At 35.0% G+C, this 19,471-nt stretch overlaps 2 protein-coding genes and 1 long non-coding RNA gene across 3 annotated transcripts in view; 1 reads left to right on the top strand and 2 right to left on the bottom strand.

Moving 5' to 3' along the window:
• Positions 1-19,471, top strand: part of LOC129747932 (mucin-2) — a 234,663-nt gene that overhangs the window by 68,836 nt on the left and 146,356 nt on the right. The window lies entirely within an intron of this gene.
• On the bottom strand, positions 1,860-2,513 carry LOC129741578 (uncharacterized). Its single transcript, XM_055733315.1, has 2 exons — positions 2,301-2,513; positions 1,860-2,240 (listed from the first exon to the last, which is right to left on the bottom strand). The coding sequence occupies exons 1-2, from the start codon at positions 2,511-2,513 to the stop codon at positions 1,860-1,862; spliced, it is 594 nt and encodes a 197-aa protein (XP_055589290.1).
• Positions 9,830-10,111, bottom strand: LOC129747933 (uncharacterized). Its single transcript, XR_008737608.1, has 3 exons — positions 10,051-10,111; positions 9,926-9,992; positions 9,830-9,869 (listed from the first exon to the last, which is right to left on the bottom strand). It is a non-coding gene; the product is annotated as an uncharacterized LOC129747933 (long non-coding RNA).

Below are 19,471 nucleotides of genomic sequence, written 5' to 3'. Positions count from 1 at the left end.
TGGCACCCTAAAAAAGAGGGCCCGAGACCCGATAGTTCAACAGGACCCTGGAGAACGTAGAACGTGGACTAGGTAAAATCTTGAGGAATATCTGTCGTAGTGCTCGTACATGTTTTTTTTTGGGGGGGGGGGGGGGTGGGTGGGGTTGGGGGTGCGGGAAAACCGGTCACATAGCGGCTTGCTGCAGTAAACCGGCGATTTGTCTTATTTGCACTGGTGACCATGCAACTGGCAACCCAATGTGCCCTGCCTACCAAAAGACGCTAGCAACGATACGAAGAGCTTGGAAGTAGTCCAAATCAACCTCAACCACTGTCACGAAGCACAACACCTTCTGCGACAGATGGCGGTTGAAGACAAGCTAGACATACCGTTAGAAACAGACCCCCATTATAAATAGAGCCCTGAATGCCACAAATCGGGTGACAGATTGCCAATCTGGCCGCAATAGGGGTGACAGGGGTGAAACTTGTGTAAAAATCGCATCAATCTGCTTGAACCAGTTTTTGTCTCCAAAGACATAGGCCAGAACTGTCAAGCAAATCGCAGTGTTAACAAAAAATCTTTGAATGGGTCATATGTACTACGTGGTATGCTTAAAAAAAACGAATCTTACATTATTATCGATTTACTTCAAACTTGGAAGAAGTTTAGTTGAACAATATTTTTAAGCCGTCCATTTTACTGAGACATATATTAAATTATTTGTGAGTTTATTGACGATGTTTTGTAATATTGCCTCATCAAAACGTTTATTTTTAACTTTGGAACGGCGCAATAGATGGCACTTCTTTAGGCCCATTTATAACTTCTTTTTTCCATAAAAGCATTTGAATTTTACACACTTGTCTGGAGATTTTTTGTTCGAGCTTGTATATTAATATATTCTTTGTGGTACAGTGCAAAGCACTTTGAGTTTCATTATCTTTAAAATTTGGAAACATAGTTTGTACTGAAACTGGTTTTCTGAATAATTTAGGATTAAAACAAACGTTTTCCATGGATAACTCAAAAGTATTAAAACGCATATTAGACTCATGTTTGTAGAAGGACTAATTGGTTTAATTGACTACACGCATCTACCTCAAATCAGTACTTTCGAAATGCTTGATGAAAATTAATAAAAGTTAGTCAACAAACGATTAGATTCTTGATGGTTCCATAGTTTTGCAACAAAATTCAAGTAATTTCGATCCATTATTGTTAGTATGGTTCAGTAGAACAAGTTTCACATTACCAATGCGCAATGGCTGCTAATCCGTGGTTGATCGAGGCCATCAGTTTTGAGCAAAGGTCGGAGCAACTCATTCTCAACTCTCTCTTTGATCATCAATAACGGCGCTGACCATCTTCTAAGCCAGCGGGTATGAGATCGAATCCCGATCACGGCATACATAGTACACATTCTAAGGGTTGGTGGTTTTAGCATTTGTAATATGCTAGCCATCATATCCTCGAAATATGTACGCTTAGAGTTAAGAAAAAGGAATCTCTTTGAGGAAAACTCAAGTTTCATTGAGATCCTGTATGTGTTTGTGTTCGTTTAAAAAAAAAGATAGATTTTTTTTACCAATCAACTATGGATCATTTTTGAAATTCGATATGACCTTTTTATCGGCACTCTAAGGTTGAAAGTAAAAATCCGTATTTTGTCATTCGGAGTTGGGTGTTTTAGATAAAAAAATCTTCAATACAAAAGGTGTTGCAATCCTCATCTTCTACAGTTTGACCTATTTGACGTTCATTCTTTCAACTGTTTCTGTTCAACTTTAATCTCCTCCAGGTTTTTCGGAACAATCGGAGTAAGAGTTGACAAAAGAAGAATTTGAAATTTGTTCCTGTCAATAAAAAACCTTCATTTAGGAAGAAGTTTCATTTTTATTCTGCGAAGGTCTGGACCATGGATCGCCTTTGCGCAAGACGACGAACGCATCAATTTTGCCCTGAACCTTCCCCGGTCCGCTCAACTTAAACGTTATCCGCCACAGTCCGTCGGGAATGAAGTTCCACATCTCCATATCGACTCTGTGGAAATTTTTGATCCAATAATCACCCTTTGGGAATGGACACAGTTCACCGTCCTGAGGCACTTCCGGGAAATTGGAACAATTTTTCACCATCCATTGATAATCGCGGTAGGAATTTTTCAGAAAATCACAAACGGGTGCTTGCGGCCACTTTAGGGGATAGTCGTTGAATTGATTGTTTCCCAGGACACTATAGGAAAATTTCAGCATTCCCTAAAAAGAAGGGAAGGCTCTAACATATTCATTGAGAAAATTATTTTATCCTTAGCTTACCTTATACGAGTTATCAATATCCTTGGTAAGGTTGAGGGTTCCATCCAAAACGGCTACTGTACGGTTAAACTTTTTAACTCGAATATCTGTTTCAAAAAATTTCTCCCCTTCGGAACTGAATTCAATTCGCTGCAATTGTGTGGTATTCAAAACGATTAAAATTTTTGAAAAGTGTATGAAAAGAACAAAAACGAGCTGCTCATACCGAAACATCGCAGATAAATGATGATGAAAATACGTCATTGAATACGAAACTTCCCATAAGCTAAGTTTGTGACCAATCAACAAGTATCTGATCTGGCGAGGCAATAAACAATTTTGTTGCGTCGTTTCGATTTTCAACGACCTTTTCTCACGATTAATTCGATTTTTAATGACTGTTTTCCGTTCACATGATTAGAGATGTGACACAATAATAACGTGATCCAACCCCTTTTACTGACCTATGATGTTACTTATACATATGCGTGCAGAACTTTGATAAAATTTTATCAACTCATGACTTTTTTTCAAACTTGGCTCAATTTCATAACACATCTCATCCAGCTTGTTGAGGTTAGAGTGTCAATTTTAGCGTGATTTTTAGTGAGAATTTTAGCGTTCCTAGAAATCTGACGATACTTTTGTCGGAAACTCTCGGCATCCCGGGAAAAATAGAAAATGAAGATTTTCACACTCTACTGCATACGAAACCCTATCAATATAGTACATATCAATTTAAGTTGAAGTATTGTTTAACATTCCAAACTTTTTTAATGCTTTAAAACTCAATTAGCAATTATAAAACCCAAGACCCAAAAACTTTAAATGTTAAACCGACAAACTTGACTGATTCTTGCTGCAAAAATTTGAAATACATAACTGAGAAAGATTTATCACTATCGAAGTTGGTTAGCTAGACTTCAGGTTATTAATTAAATTTCGTAAATTTCCAGATAATTATCCGTTTGCTTAAAAATGTGTCAATTCTTCGCAGATGATTTTTCTACTGTCAACAGTTTGCGAAACGGAAGTTCTAAATGATGAGTGTTGCTACATAAAACATCCAGATTCTTTTCCTAGCGTTTCTTGATTGGAATTGTTTGGTTTTATAAATTCTTTGTAAATTTTTAGTATTGAAGCACTTTTCACTAACTTCGGAAATTCCCGGGTAATTTTAGGGATTCCCGGGATTCGGGAATGTCCGAATTTTTTTTTTCTCGGAAATTTCCGGTCGATAAATCCCGTGTAGGACACTCTAGTAAAGGTTTATTGAATGTATTTTTGTTTCCACTTGGATTGTTGGATTCTATTTTCCTCAATTTTTTTTCGTAGAAAAAATTTACTGATGAAGTCAATTTCCATTAAGTTACTAGCAGACCCGGTAGACTTTGTTCTACCATATCTTCCCTTTAATTCATTCATTTTTCTTTCTCTAAATAATGTTATTGTAGCAAAAATTATAGTAGCATCATAATACAGACCCCGTTCGTTTTTGAAAACATTCGATCTTGGCAACATACGTTTTTGGCACATGTGCCTAAATCGAACGGTTTTTAGAAGCGACATTACCTATTAGTTTTCTCTATAAGAGGACCAATATAATTTAAACAAACACCATAAATAGGTTTTTATGATCTGAAATGGTAATAACATACAACAAGAATAACAAAAGTTTTTTTTTTTAAATATAAAGTACTCAAAAATGACAAAAAGGTGAAAAATTTCAAAAATTTTAAAACAAATACAAACAAAAGACTAAAAATGACAAAAAAACCACTAAAGATGATGAAGAATGACAAAATCAGCAATTATGACAAAAACAACGAAGATTATAAACAAAGCAAGAGTAGTGCAAAATGCATCAAAACATGAATAAAAAATGAATACAAATGGTCGGAAATTGACTAAAAATAACGTTAAAGAAAATAAAAATAGTTGTTTTGTAAAAATGAAAGAAAAAAAATTTAAGAAAAAAACCGTTCGATTTTGGCAACAGTCGATTTTGGCAACACAAAATATTTGGGCATGTTGCCAAAATCGAACGGGATCTGTACTGTTAAATATCTCTATAAGGTAGCATTCAGTTAAAGGAAACCAGTCAATAGTCTTTCCAGATATAGAATCTGCATTTATTTCTGCAGAATAAACCATTATCCATTTTAAAAGGGGACTTCCTATCGAAAGAATATTATGCTGTTCTTGGGTTCGAAATAATAAAATTCGTCTCTTCACAACGCGCTATCACCAGAATTTGAATAGTCTTATCTCCTTTTTCATTCTTTATCGTCATCAATGCTGCGGATAACTTCATCACTGTTTTCATTTCTCACTGGCAATTTTTTTACACTCTCGTTCTCAAATATTCAGATTTGAAACAAAACAATTCACAATTTTCCAAAACTGGGAACATTCAGATTAATCCAGAAATAAATAGTAGGTAAAAGTTTCTGAGTTGTTTTCATTCAGGCTGGGTCAGGGTTCAGAGATCGACTGAACGAAAACAATCAATAGTTGAATGAAATTATAAAGCCGTTTGAATGGGATTATTTTAGCAGGAACAAGTAGGAAATTGTGAAGCGGATTGAGAGAGTATAGATGGGTTTATTTCAAAGTTGTTTATATAAATTCCTGACTGTACTTAAATATTTAAACCTGACCCAAATTGAAAAAAAAAGGAAAAACATCCAGACAAATCATCATCGAGGGAATGTACCGTGGCGTTAAAAAAAAAATCATGAAGCAGAACACTCTCTTCTAAATTTAACAAGTTGCAATTTCTTTTCCGATTAATTTTATTCTATGAAATTTCACACCGTTTTGCTCAACAATCGAATTAACGCTCCACAAAGTTTGATGACTGTTCAATGGGTAGTAAAGAAAGATACATCTATTCGCGTTAAAAAAAAGGTAATTTGTGATTGCTTCTCAAAAATCATTGTAGCTTTGACAATTTTCTTTGAAAAAAAAAATAAATTTGGTAGAAATATGTAAACATGTTTTGTCTAGTACATAGACAAGTTTATAAAACTTGATTTATGCGATTAAAAATGGTGAAGATAACGAAAATGACGTTCATTATCGCTCTACAGTCAATTTCATATTTTTTTGGATGGATGTTTGTGTTGAAATGAGTTATCAAACCCAGATTTGGTGTAATAGAGTCAATCTTTATTTGCTATCTCCAGGGTTGTCAACATTTATTTTTCCAAAATTCAGGAAACCGTGACTGTAAAAATTAGGAAAAATCAGACTTCAATAAAAAAAAAACCGAACTGATGACTTTTTAATTTGATTTCTTACTAAAAGTTTTAGTTATCGATCATGGTGATATCATAAATTATGAGTTCTAGACTCATTTTTCTTGGTATCAATCGATTCAGCTCATTTAGGTGGTTAGCAAAGAAGGTAATTTTCGGATGACACATGCATAACACGTCTTGTTCATCTTAGACTCAAAATGTGACTGTTTCTTATTGTAGCTAGTCTAATCTTGATACTCAAATAGAGATGGAAGTACTCTAAAATTTTCGTAAAAGCTTACTCTCTCACACACTTGTTTTTAGAACTTGTCCAAAGACTATGAACGCTCATGGACAACTTTTGCTTATTATCAAGAGATTGAATTTACGCTTATATCAGACTGTTGAGATTATTATTTTTGTGTGGTTTCTGAGATCTTATATAAAATATCGCCAGTTCGTTCTTGCGTTTGATGGTGAAATTCTGCATGAAAATAGAGCTCTAGACGGTTGTGATGAAATTAAATTGGATGAGCATTGATTTGCATAGCCATAGAGGATTGGAAATAAACAACATTAGTTATCCTTAAATTTCTCAGCTGTCAAGAATCAGAATCGGGATTTGAATTCCAAATTTATAATTACGGTTCATATTTTGCAAAACATCAAGATAGCTGAAGTGGAATTCATTTTAAAAGCTCGATAAGATTTAGTATGTGAAATTTTACAGTAAAATATTTTTCACAATTTAAGTTTATATTTTCACAAAGAGTAGTGCATAGGCAACTTGTAAATACGATAGATACAGTTTATTTTATTTCAAACATTTTGCGCTTTATACCCAAAATCAGTTGAAAAGAAAATATAGGGGTTAGAGTAATCAGATAACTACTTTCTAATGATGTCAAAATATGTAAAAAAGTTCCACCATTCAAAATTTTTTTGCGGTTAATGGAACAATTTTGGCGGTTGATCGAATGAAAAGTACTTTTTTTTCTTTTTGATAGGAGTTTAACCCGTCAAGGTCATTCTTCTTCGATAATGAATGAAATGTACGGTTTTAACACTTCTTTTTAAATTTTTATTGTGACCATAATCTTTGAAAATTTTTTCCATATGTCCAACATCAAGCTTTTAAGATCAGATATCTTATGTATTAAGCGATTTTTTTTTGTGCGATTGGAATCTAACATACAGTTCTTTCATAAAACACATTTAATCGATTTTATCCTTTGACTATGATAACACTGAGTAACAAAAAAAGATTTTTTGAAAATAGTCCAGGGTTTTCCAACTGAATTAGACTAATATTGACGCCCTGAGTCCGAAAATGACCATGGTTTTGTTCAATCAGGTCAGGATATTAGAATACTGTATCTCAAAAAGTTGACCTGATACAGCAAAATCAATGTGATATTCAAACTCTGGACACAAAAATTAGTCTAAATCAGCTGAGAAACCCCAGACTAATTTTTGGCTGTCACCCAGTGTAATCATAAAAACCGGCGATTGTAGCTGAAAATTATCTGAGTATCATATTTGAGTTACGTTACAAGGTTTACAAAACTAGAAATTTTGTACAAAGTGTTTAATTTAAACTCTAGACCATGGCCGTAGGAACGGGAGGAGTTTTGGGGGTTAACCCCCCCTCCCCACGAGGGTCCAAAAATGTCAAGAAGAATGTTCTTCTCTTAACTCAAAATTTTCATAAACAAATTTTGATAAACGACTAAAGTGAATCAATACTAACTATCTCGACTCAGAACTAAGGCCAAAACCTCAAAATCTTATCCCAGGTCTAAAATTCTACCATAGTTTTTCCATAATTTTCTTAATTGTTGATAGATATTTAAAGACTGTACTCGAAAAAAATAACAAAAGTTTTTCACCAATGAAGATGGAACATGAATTTTGGGTACAGTCTTTAGTCCCGAGTATCGAATTTTCAATAAGATTTCATTCACTAAGGTTGCCAGATTACCCGGATTTTGCCCGAATGTTTTTACTTTATTTGCAAAATCATGTATTTTGCAATCAAAACAGTTCTTAACAAAGTTTGTAAAAATTAACTGGATGATGTGTTTCGATGGGAAAACAACTTTTCGATTTTTCCTTCTTGATTTTGATAACCTTAATTTGCCAAGATATTGCCCAGATTTTCGGTTTGAAACTTTGAAATCGAATGCCCAGATTTAGAAAGGTTTCAAGATCAAATTGCCCGGATTTGCCCTGCCCAGATAAGTGCGGAAAAATTTCTGCTTGGGTTTGAAGCATTTTTGATTTTCTGAATCCAATTTTTATAAATTCCAAATTTGTTGACTGTGACCAGATTGTGGAATCTGTATCCAAATTATTATTCTTGATTTAAAGTTCGGTTTATCATTGGGACAAATTGCATGTAATACTAAAATTAGGTTCATTTTCAATGCTCGAAACTCATCATTCCACGAAATCGAAAGAAAATGATTAAAATAACGAACCATTTTTAAGATTTGAATTTATAATTTTTACTTTCAGTTTTTTTTTTATTATTTAAGAAGAGAAATCACCGAGAATTTGTTTTATGAAATTAATTTGTGGCTTTATCGGTTAGGGTTAAAGAGTTGAAATGAAAGACGGATAGAAGGTCAGAAGGAAATTCTAAGGTGGTGAAAAGAGCGAAGAGCATTTGAAATAGAAGCTTGACCACATACTTCATTTCAACTCTTTAACCCTCACCGATAAAGCCGCAAATTGATTTCATAGTACAAGTTCTTATGCAGAATTGAAAATTTGAGATTTCCGCAATGGTGAGCCAGAATTGAAATGTCAGAGTTTCATCTTTTGGAATTTTCTTTAAGATTCACTACTAGTTGAATTACGAATAAATAAATTTCAGTTTAAATTTATTTTAAAAAAATTTCATAAAGGAAATCAAAAATATTCAATTCAAATCACTGATTTCTGGTTCAAGATTCTTTCTGTCGCGTTCATAATAATTGGCAATTTTTGTTTGGTATTTTGATTCGAAAATCGATTTCACATGCGGAATTCAAAATTTTTATGCAGGTGCAAATCCAGATTTGGAACTAAAATTGCCCAAAACACAAAATAGGTGAAAACCCTTATATTAAATAAGATCTGAACTAATTTTCAAAATTGTGTTCATTTAAAAATTTATTTTTTTTTCACAGGATTTTTAAAGTGAAATAAATTATAAATGATACTTTATTTTTGATAGAATAACTTTTACTTGATCGTTAGGCTTAGAAAAATTCAGCTGGAAATATTTTTATGGAATTGTTGTTTAACATTATTTATATTATAGATACTTCAAAAACAAACATTTAAACAAAAATTTTAATGTATGGAGTTTAAAAGCGTTGAAAATAAATTTGATTTGAACCCCGAACAGGTTTTTCTTGCACATGAAGCCTTCAAGATTCCTGATTAATTTATAAAAGCTTTAAAAAACTGAACACCTTTCAAATGAAAAACTGTTTATAGAATAGAAATTAAACTCCGATAATGAGAAATTCTTAGCTGGATGCTAAGAATTTGGATGCTTCTGAAGAAAAAAATTACAAGCTTCCAATAAAATAATACTTCCAATAGTGTCATAAAGGACGGATTAAGATAAAAATTTACATTATTCTGTAAATTGAAACATATTATTTTTCGTGAAAATTATAAATTCAGGCGTAATCAGGTTTATTTACAAAAATAAGGAAAATGGAGGCTGGTCCTCGAAAAGTCATGCAAATCCTGAAAAAACCAGGAACAGGAATAATACTCGAAATAACATTTCATGAGTTTCATCAGTCGATATGGATGATATCAAACTTAATGTTATTTTTATTTTTATTTATTAAAGAAAACTTTCTGAAACTCTGTTATTCTTATTTCTTTGTTGAAACACTTTCATTGTTTCAACAGAGAAAAGAAAGCAGAACTGTCTACCGATTTACAACACTCTTGATGATAAATATCGATTTTTTGATCGAAAATTTGAAAAATGACGAAAATGAGAATTGAGAAACTTTAAAATCTCATATTCTAGAAAAAAAAACTTTCAGAAACACTCAGAAACAGATCCATCTGTGTGAAGCCTTCCCAGTTCGTTATCATCTTGTTGTATAAATTGTTACTTCCGGATCGCGGTAACAATGAAAGTTTGTTTTCGGATTCGTAACGTTCCCCTTTATTTGTCCGTTCGAAGCTCTACCGGGACACGTTTTAAATTCCTACGATTTGAATACAAATTAATTTTGGAATACACTGAGAACAATTTTCAAGCTTACGTTTAGTGAACTTCCTATCGCTTACTTCTGTCTCGATTCCAGCTATTTTCCGCTGCTAGTCCCTACACCTTTAATAATCCTAGGTTAGAGATTCAATTTCCACTTTTCTCAATCAATTTCTCACCTCAATTCGATTTCGGTTCAATCTGGCGATTCCTAATTGAAAACGCTTCGTTGCGTGGTATTGTAGCCTAGATTAAATAACAATGCATTAGAACTATCACTTTTCATCACTTTTCATAGGCATACCTGTGCTCAACTTCCCTGCGCAGTTTCACTTCGCGCCTTCGTACTAAAGTTGCAAATGCCTAGATTGGGATAATTTTCAATTATTATTTGCGTTACGCAATTCAATTTGATGTTTAGGCCTACCTTAACACGTAAATCTAGGGTAAGTATTCAAACTCAACAATAACCACTGCAAACTTAGCTTAAATTTTCTTCTGATCACCAAACGATACTACTTGCATTGAGATTCCACAATCTTTGTTTTGTTTACAATCTATCTCGCTTTTATCTTCCCGCCTAGACTCCTGAACTCACTTCTCACTTACGCTTCGAACGCATCTTCGAATTCTACTGCTGTCATTGCGCGAGTGCGTTCAATGGTACTTTTGGTATCGAAAGTCAGTTCAGTGACATGTTGGGTTACGAAACGTTAGGGTCGATAATCTGATAAAGGACTACCTCCGATGCTATGATGCCGTGTTATTTATTTTTTTTTTAGTTTCTTGGGTCCAATGCAATGGCGACGAACGTGTTAATTTTGTTTCCTTCAGTCATACGCAATACTGTTGCACTGCGTGGGTTATGCCGGCGGTCTCAAATCGAATCATCGCCGCTAGCGTTCGAGTGGTATTGTTAAAATACTGAGAACTCACCGGTGAGTAAATTCTTCATAAAATTAAAACTTTGACGTGTGTATACAAAAAATGCTTCCACTTGGAAATATGGATAAGGAGAATGAGATCAAATATTAGTTGATAATTAAACGTTTTAATTCTCTGTAGTCTATTAGGTACAAAAAGAACTATAATTTAGGTAGCAGTCCCGTTTTCCTTCTGCCAAGGTCTCCACCATGGAACGCCTTTGTGTAAAACGATGTACGCATCAATCTGAACCCGATCCTTCCCGGGTCCGGTCAACACAAACGAATGCCGCCACAGTCCGTCGGGAATGAAGCTCCAAACGTCCATATCTACGTTGTGGAAATTCCTTATCCAGTAATCGCCCTTCGGAAATGGACACAGTTCACCGTCCTGAGGCACCTCCGGAAAGTTGGAACGATTTCTTACCATCCATTGCCAATCGCGGTAGGAATTTTTCAAAAATTTACAAACCGGTGCTTCCGGCCACTTTAGCGGATATTCTATGAACTGATTGTTCCCAAGGACACTGTAGGCAAATTTCATCATCCCCTGAAATGAAGGAAAGCCTCAGATTTACCAATTCATTAAACATTTCCATAAGAAAACTGCCTTATACGAGTTATCAATATCCTTGGTAAGATTTGCTGTTCCATCCAAAACAGCAACAGAGCGGTTGAACTTTTTGACACGAATGTCAGTTTCGAAAAATTTCTCCCCCTCGTATCTGATTTCGATTCGCTGTAATTCTACAGTATTGAAAACAAATAAAATTTTCGAAAACTGTATGAAAATGATAAAAGCTAGCTGTTCGTTTCGAATCATCGTTAAAAAGTAAATGGGGATGAAAATGTGACATTTGAATACAAAACCTTCACATGAAACGAGCTGATCATCACTTAAAAAGTGTTCACTATAGCGAGCCAATAAGCACTTTTGATGCATAGTTTTGATTTGTTAACGACCTTTCCTCGCAATTATTTTGATTTTAATGTCTGTTGTTTAATAACTTGTTGAGAGAGATGACAGAATTTCATGCAATCATGACGAGACCCTAACCCCTTAACTGACCTAACTTGTTACCGAAGGATACATTCATACTGTGTGTAGGAATCCGATAAATTTTCAATCCATGTTTGTTTTAATTCAATTAAAAAAAACTAGTCATGTATGTCCCTATTAACTTAAAACTTATGAATGTCTCAAGTCAAACGATTCAAAAAACATGTTGTTGTTTTATCATTCCACCATCAAAGAACTTCATTCCTATGCTCTTCAACCTATAATCATCATAAAGAATGACTTCTTCACCCTTAATTGAACTCATTTGTTTCCTCCTCGAAAGTGGGTTAATAGATGGGATTGCAAATGATACCGCATGTAGTATGTTGATTGATCTAATTTCTTGTTACATAATGTTCTGATAGCTCCATGTGTAAACACATTCCCCGAATGCGTGTTTGTTCTGATTTCCCAGAAGTAATTTGCATGCCGATGAAGAAAAAAAAAACTAGGTTGTTGTCAATGACCTTTCGCACTCTGCCTGGTGAACCTTCCTGAGGAGGTCTGCTTCCCGGATTTTCCCGCAGAACAAATCAAAACCCGTTATCCCCCTTGCAGCTTTACATATCGTGACTGCGTTATGAATAGCAAACAAACATATCAATTTTCAGACTCACGCAAATCATCATCATCAACAACAACAACAACAACATTAACATCATCCCGTTGAGTTTCTTATTCTTTCCATTCCGTTCAATCGTTGCGATTACAACTGACTGAGGTACATATAAACTTCAATGGTATGCATTCGTAATCATCAACGACGTTGACTAGCTCTCGCTCGACTATGCAAATTGGTGGAGGACTTCGAGTGCCATCATTACCAACCTACAGTTGTCCGTTCTTCCGCTAGGCTAAGGTCATGAATTGCAAATAAAGGTATAATATATGTTGAAAAAAAAACCTCTGAGCTCCCACTTTGCTACTGAATGGTGGCATTCGGGAGCAACCTCAAATCGGATAGGTATTCATCAACCCGGAAAAATGACCGATTTGTGTTGGTTTTGTGACTTTTTCTTCAGAAAAACTTCTCAGCGTTGCTTCCACCTTCTTTTGTGATGAGAAGATAAAAGCTAACAGGCCTCTGACTTCACACTTTGGGTCACAATATTGGTAAAGAAAAACAAGCATAATGATCACATCAAAATGATCAGCAGAACGACTACAATGATCAACCAATTTTATTAAACATCCTCTTGAATTTATTATTTAAAATACCCATTTAAGGTCCATGTTAAGATTCATTCCAACACCGTCAATTAAAATAAACATTTCACAAAAATTACGTTTAAATCGTTATTAAAGATAAATTTACTCTTCATTTTAACTGAATGTACATACATTAACATCAATACCAACATCAATACTGATCATCATATGTGTAGGATACGGGTGAGTAATTACTTATTTAGAACAAAAAGAATATTTAAAAAGTTATGATGCCATATAAATTAAAAATAAACCAATCTGTAATTATTTTCATTTCACCGTGTATTCTTCGATGAACGCGGTAACGAAGGAGAGAACGATTTGAGAGAGAAAAACAGGGATAGAGATTGAAAAACGGTATACAAAAATGAGCACTGGAAAAGTCAGTTTACTAACGAATTTTCAAGGCTACAGATGTGACTGTTGTTCGTTTCGTGATAAATCCGAAGAATCAGACAATACGCAATAGTAAAGCTAAGACAGTTTATGGCAAATTCATCAATAAAATTTTTTTTTAGGGGAGATAAAGGCATAACGAGCACCCGGGGCATAGAAAGCACTCCTCTTTTCGACAAAAGTACGCATTTTTTTCAAATAAATTATCACGAGGAACAGTTTTGTAGTTCCTATTGTTTTAATTTATTAGCAGAAAAAAATCTCCATATCATCTTTACAGAAATATTGAAAAAAATGATGATGATGATGATGAATGATGATGATCGTTAAATTATTTCATCTATAATGAACGCATTGCAACATGCATATTGTTTCTCAATTTTCACCATCATTAATTTTTTGATTTTTCACCAACATCAATTTTAAAACGCATTTTTACTTTAACTTGTTGACTCGGGGCGAACAGGGAAGCATTGATCGGGACACGATGAAGATGTTCTGCCACAGAGTCTAGCAGCGAGTTCAGCTCAATGAAGTTAACTGAATTAAAGAGCTATAGCTTGACTTGTTTATTTGTTTACTAGCTGATCCCATACGAACTCCGTTTCGCTTTCAACTTGGAATATGTCATGAACAGTTTGTATGAAAGCCTATTGCCAAGCATTTTCCAGATGTACTTCTGAATTCATTGTTGAGTAATAATTGCAATAATATTAGCCGATCACTTTGTCTGTCGTCTGCTACTAAATTTGAAATCAGAAATCCTTTGACCGTGCCAAAAACCCCGTGTATAAATTTCGACTCGATCATCGCATAACAACGCAATTATTGCCAAAAAGCTAAACCCCTTTCGGGGGCTCTTATATTATCTTTGATGACAGAAATCGATTGCCCTTCACTCAAAACTCCCGTGTGCAAATTTTTAAAGCAATTCATTGTATAATAACGTCAATATTTCTAAAAACAGTGAAAAATTAATTTATATGGACGACCCCTTTCGTCGACCCGTGGCAAAACATTTGTCATCTGAAATCGGTTGCTCGTCCCTGAAAACTACCGTGTGCAAATTTTCATCCCAATCCGATGTAAAATAACGACGATATTGTGAAAATATTGAAAGGTTTACATGGACGACCCCCTTTGCCGGCTCCTTACACTGAATTTAATACCTGAAATCCATTGCTCGTCCCTCAAAACTCTCGTGTACCAATTTTCGTCTGAATCCGATATATAATAACGACAATATCGCATCAACAGTAAATAGTTAATATGGACAACCCCTTTGGCCGACCCCTGATTTTAGTTTGGATAAGTGAAATCAGTTGTTTGTCCCTAATAACTCCTATGTGCATTTCACCCCAATCCGATGTATAAAAACGTTAATATTACTCAAAAACTGAAAATTTAATATGGACGACCCCTTTTGCCGGCCTCTTACACTGAATTTGATACCTCGAATCGATTGCACGTCACTCAAAACTATCGTGTACCAATTTTCATCTGAATACGATGTATAATAACATCAATATCGCAAAAACAGCGAACAGTTAATATGGACGACCCTTTTGGCTGACCCCTAACACAAAATTTGACACCTGAAATCGATTGCTCGTCTTTCAAAACACTCATGTGCAAATTTTCAACACGATCCGACGAAAAGTAACGTCAATATCGCGAAAACAATATTTGTGTTCTATGGACGACCCCCTTCCGAAGGGGTCATCCGAAAATCTAAAAACGTTTTTCATTCTTCCTGGTCCTAATGAGCATCCATGCCAAATTTCAGCGCTCTAGCCCTTAAGACGGCTGAGTATATAGAGGACAAACAAACAAACAAACAAACAAACAAACAAACAAACAAACAAACAAACATACAGAAATTGCTTTATATATATATATAGATTTGTTTATTAGAATAAAATCAACGGATCATATGTAGATCCTAATGATAACTTACACACACATATAGGATCTCAGTGAAACTTCATGTTTCTTTGAAGAGATCTAAATTCTACTTAAGACTAAAGCGTACATCATTCAAGGATATGATGGCTAGCATCTTACAAATGCTAACACCACCAGCCCACAGAAAGAGGACTATGTATGCCGTGACCAAGACTCGATCTCATGACCTCTGGCTTAGAAGACTGAAACGCTATCCGCTATCTTCTAACGCTATCCTCGGTCGGCGGCTTTAATCTTAAAAGTAATTACAATACAAGATAAAATTAACATAAAAGTTAACACAGGTTTATACAGCTCTTGAAACAGTTAAAAAAAATTCCGGAACACGTTCCGCGAAACATCGAAGTCGAAATGCTCAGAAAAGCGATTGAACGTTTTCAATATGCCGATAAATGCGCTGTTCGCTCCATAGTTGTTGAGACGAATTAGAACAAAGAGCTGCAAAAGCTGGTTTCTCAATCCTCGGGGACGCACGCTGAGAGGGATGGTCTCCAGCAAAACGGGACAGTCAACTCTGGACATTAAGAGATCAGCAACAACTAGAGCGCGCGTAGCGTTTCTGCGGGCTTGAAGCGTATCTAGGTCTATAAGGCGACAGCGATTCTCATAGCTTGGTAAACGGAACGGGTCTTGCCAGTTCAAATGGCGTAGGGCATACCGTAAGAAGCGACGCTGGATAGCCTCGATACGTTCACCAAACAGCTGAAGCATACTCGAGGATGGAACGAACTATACAGCAGTAAAGACTTTTCAGGCGATACACGTCTTTGAAGTCTTTGACCATGCGAAATACGTGAGAATGATACGACCGAGCATTTACTGCGATCCAAGGGCAGGCAATTCATGTCACACCACTGAGCAAACACGTTGAACTGCTGCTGCAGGAAATTGGTGTCCTCTTGGCTGTTTATGGTGTGAAAGAGTTTCAGGTCGTCGGCATATGCAAGTTTTTTGCAGTCAAGGAGCGAGAGTAAGTCATTAAAATTTATCACGAAAATTAGTGGTCCTAAATGACTTCCTCGAGGCACACCGGAGCAGGCAAGAAAATGATTTGAAAAGGAGTCACCAATACGAACAGTTAACTTTCGACCTGTTAAGTAACTGTGGAACCAGTGCAGAAGGGATCCACAGAAACCCAGACGTTCCAGCTTTGCGATAGCGATATCGTGGTTCACCTTGTCGAATGCAGCAGAAAGAACATTCAGGAACATGTGAGACGGTAGCCCTGATTCTCTCCGCTGATTTTTCACGTGCTTTCTAAAAGATTCGGACTGCTCTTGAAATTCTGTTGTAACCGATTAATATAATTCCGGTAGCAACGCTTCCTGGCTTTCTTATAGGCAGAATTCAATTTGCGATATTTGTCCTTAGTGTAGAGGGACTTGTGCTTGTTGTAGTTGCGTAGTGCGCGCTGCCTAGCCGTCTTAAGTCTCCGAAGACTTCCAGTAACCCAGGGGGTCCATAGATTGGTAGCCGTGCTGCATTTCGGCACATGACGATCGATGATATAATTCAGGATGTTCGCAAACGACTCGGCAGCTGCATTGGGAGATGGATTCCTGGACGGGGAAATTTTGAAAAAAATAAAATTGTCAAGACCTGGAATCGAGCTTAAGTCCCCTGATTATCTCTCCGACACCTTACCTATTGGCCTAATAATAAGATCGCTGCTAAATTCCACAGCAGAAAACGCTCATCGTGCCCCGATTAATGATGCCTATACTGCCACAGGGGGGGGGGGGGGGGGGGGGTGGGTAATCAAAATTTTTAATGCCGAATCGAAGCTTTTTAGACCAAGAACTAAACTAGACATTTTACATACATTACAAGTATTCCAAAATAAGCTTTTGTTAAAAGTGATCAAATTACCTAGTAGTGAGATTGAACAAATTATTTTCAAGTTAGAGCTGTCATGTCTTGAGCAAGTATTTAGATTGTAAAAAGTATAACAATTTTTTTATTACGGCAATGTCGTAAATGCTAACCTTAAAAATTTAGAAGAGTTCAAACATATTTTTTAATTTCAGTTTTTTTTAGATAGAGCTCATATATTTGAAAAATATGTTTGAAAATTTTTTGAGTCATCTAAAATGGAAAACTTAATTTAAATATTTAGACTGAATCCATCTGAAAACTTGCAAAGCCATAATAGCTCTTAAATGAAATATATGAAAAAAAAATTTCAATCTCACTACAAGGTGATTTAATCACTTTTATCGAGAACTCATTTTGAAGTACTTGTTATGTAGGTAAAATGTTCTGATAAAAGTCTCAAACGCTTCGTTTTGACATAAACAATTTTGATCATCATTTTGTATCATTTTCCCCTGTGTGCGATGGCTTGGTACAAACCCAACTAAGTCCAGATCATACCGAAAGCGATGAATCCGCCAAATTGTCCTCGAGCGAGACCGATAGAAACTTTTTGAGTCCTTACCTAATCGGTTTTGAGAAATAATTTGAAGCCTTCAGTTTCAATCTTAACAGCATTCTCATCCAATCAACCTCTAGTTTTTTAGTATGCTTGATATAGGAATAAATCAAGTATATTTATTCAATATTTACCACAGTCGTATTCTCCATACAATGAAAAGGCGACAGCGCCAGCATCCTTTAGCGGACAAAATTGAAGCCCTGATTCGAAAATTTTGTGTAACTGATAGCGTGATAGCGTGTATTCCGGATATGACAAAGTCAGGAAGGCCAGTTATTTATTTTGTAATTCCTGTTCTTGAATCATGGAAATTTTATAAACTTGAATGCATAAAATGATATAAAACATATGTTTTAAAAAAAATTGATGATTTGTAAACATTTACCCACATAATGTGCATCAGGGCAATTGTTATTGATTAATTTCTAATGAGCCTTATTGGTCACTATATGCCAGATTGAATCGAAGAATTTGCTTGCAATAACTGTTCAACTTTGTATAAAATTTTTCCAAACCAACAGTTAAGAAAACAATTTATATTCATTTTAGTGTAATTAAATGTCACTAATATTTGGCTTTCCAATTAAGCCATCGATGAGGGATTTCAAAGATTAAGATCCAAATATGGTGTTTTTTCATCTTGTGTTAGGTTTTTTTTTGTTAGACTCTGAAAATTTCAAATCAAATTTGCTAATCATCACAAAATTCGAGATTTGTTAGACTATTATTCAATGTAGCCAAATGTAGTTTTTAACAAAGATGTAATCACAAAATACAATTCCTGTGATTTTTTCATCCGAAAATATTGGGATCCAGAGAGTTAATATATGAGACAAATGTAATGTTAATCCCCATTTAAATATTATCTGAACCGCAGATTACCATCCGGTCCGGTTAAATGGGTTAATTGCCGATTTGTTTGATGTTCTCATAACTTAACTTCAAATTCGATCCTTGTTGAGATATTTTGGAATATCGGGACATTATAAAGAGCAATTTTCAAAAATCAGGAATATTTGAGAGTTTTTCAAAAATCAGGACGGTCTTTCGAAAAACAGGACAAATCCTGAAAAATCGGGATACCTGGCACCTCTGTCAAAGCTCCGAAAAATGCGCCTTATGCTGGTGTATGTTTCTTTTATCCTTTTCATCATAGGGGAAGAGGGGGCATAATGCCCACGTTAAGAAGAAAGCCTTGTTTTAGAATACATTTGAAAAGATTAACTTTAATTTTCGGTTGTGTTTGGAAGTTTGGTTTATTTTTTGTCTAAATCTGATAGTAAGAATAACTGGAAGGTCATAAATGGCCACAAATTTAATGAAGTTTGAAAAGTAGGTTAAAAATTGGATTTCAGATTCAGTAGGGGCATAATGCGCATATGTGTGTACCCAATCGCGCCGTTTAACGTTTAATAAGTGTTTATTGATCCAAGTGCCTCCGAAAGTGTTTGCCAGGTAAAAACACTTCTATTCTACTTCACAGATGGAAAAATGTATTGCTACGCGCAGTGCTGCCAGATATACTGAAATTCTTGTGAATAGTTAATTAAATCTATATTAAATTTAGGAATTTTAAATATATTCCTTTAAATTCAAGTTATCATTTCCAATACAACTTATAAATATCTTTAAAATTGTTGTGATGAAACTACATATAAATTTAAACAAATATGAAACATGCTTAAAGATAAACGGACATGGCGCATTTTGCCCTACCTAGACATGTTTATTAAAAATC

Source organism: Uranotaenia lowii, chromosome 2 (assembly GCF_029784155.1).
Source record: "Uranotaenia lowii strain MFRU-FL chromosome 2, ASM2978415v1, whole genome shotgun sequence".
Taxonomy (NCBI): domain Eukaryota; kingdom Metazoa; phylum Arthropoda; class Insecta; order Diptera; family Culicidae; genus Uranotaenia; species Uranotaenia lowii.
This window is presented reverse-complemented; position numbering and strand designations above follow the sequence as displayed.

Bases quoted from the DNA above. Each gene is read 5' to 3' on its own strand.
- LOC129741578 (XM_055733315.1), bottom strand. From the start codon at position 2,513: ATGTTTCGGTATGAGCAGCTCGTTTTTGTTCTTTTCATACACTTTTCA. The intron at 2,241-2,300 runs GTAAGCTAAGGA...CCTTCTTTTTAG, and splicing joins ATATTGATAACTCGTATAAG to GGAATGCTGAAATTTTCCTA.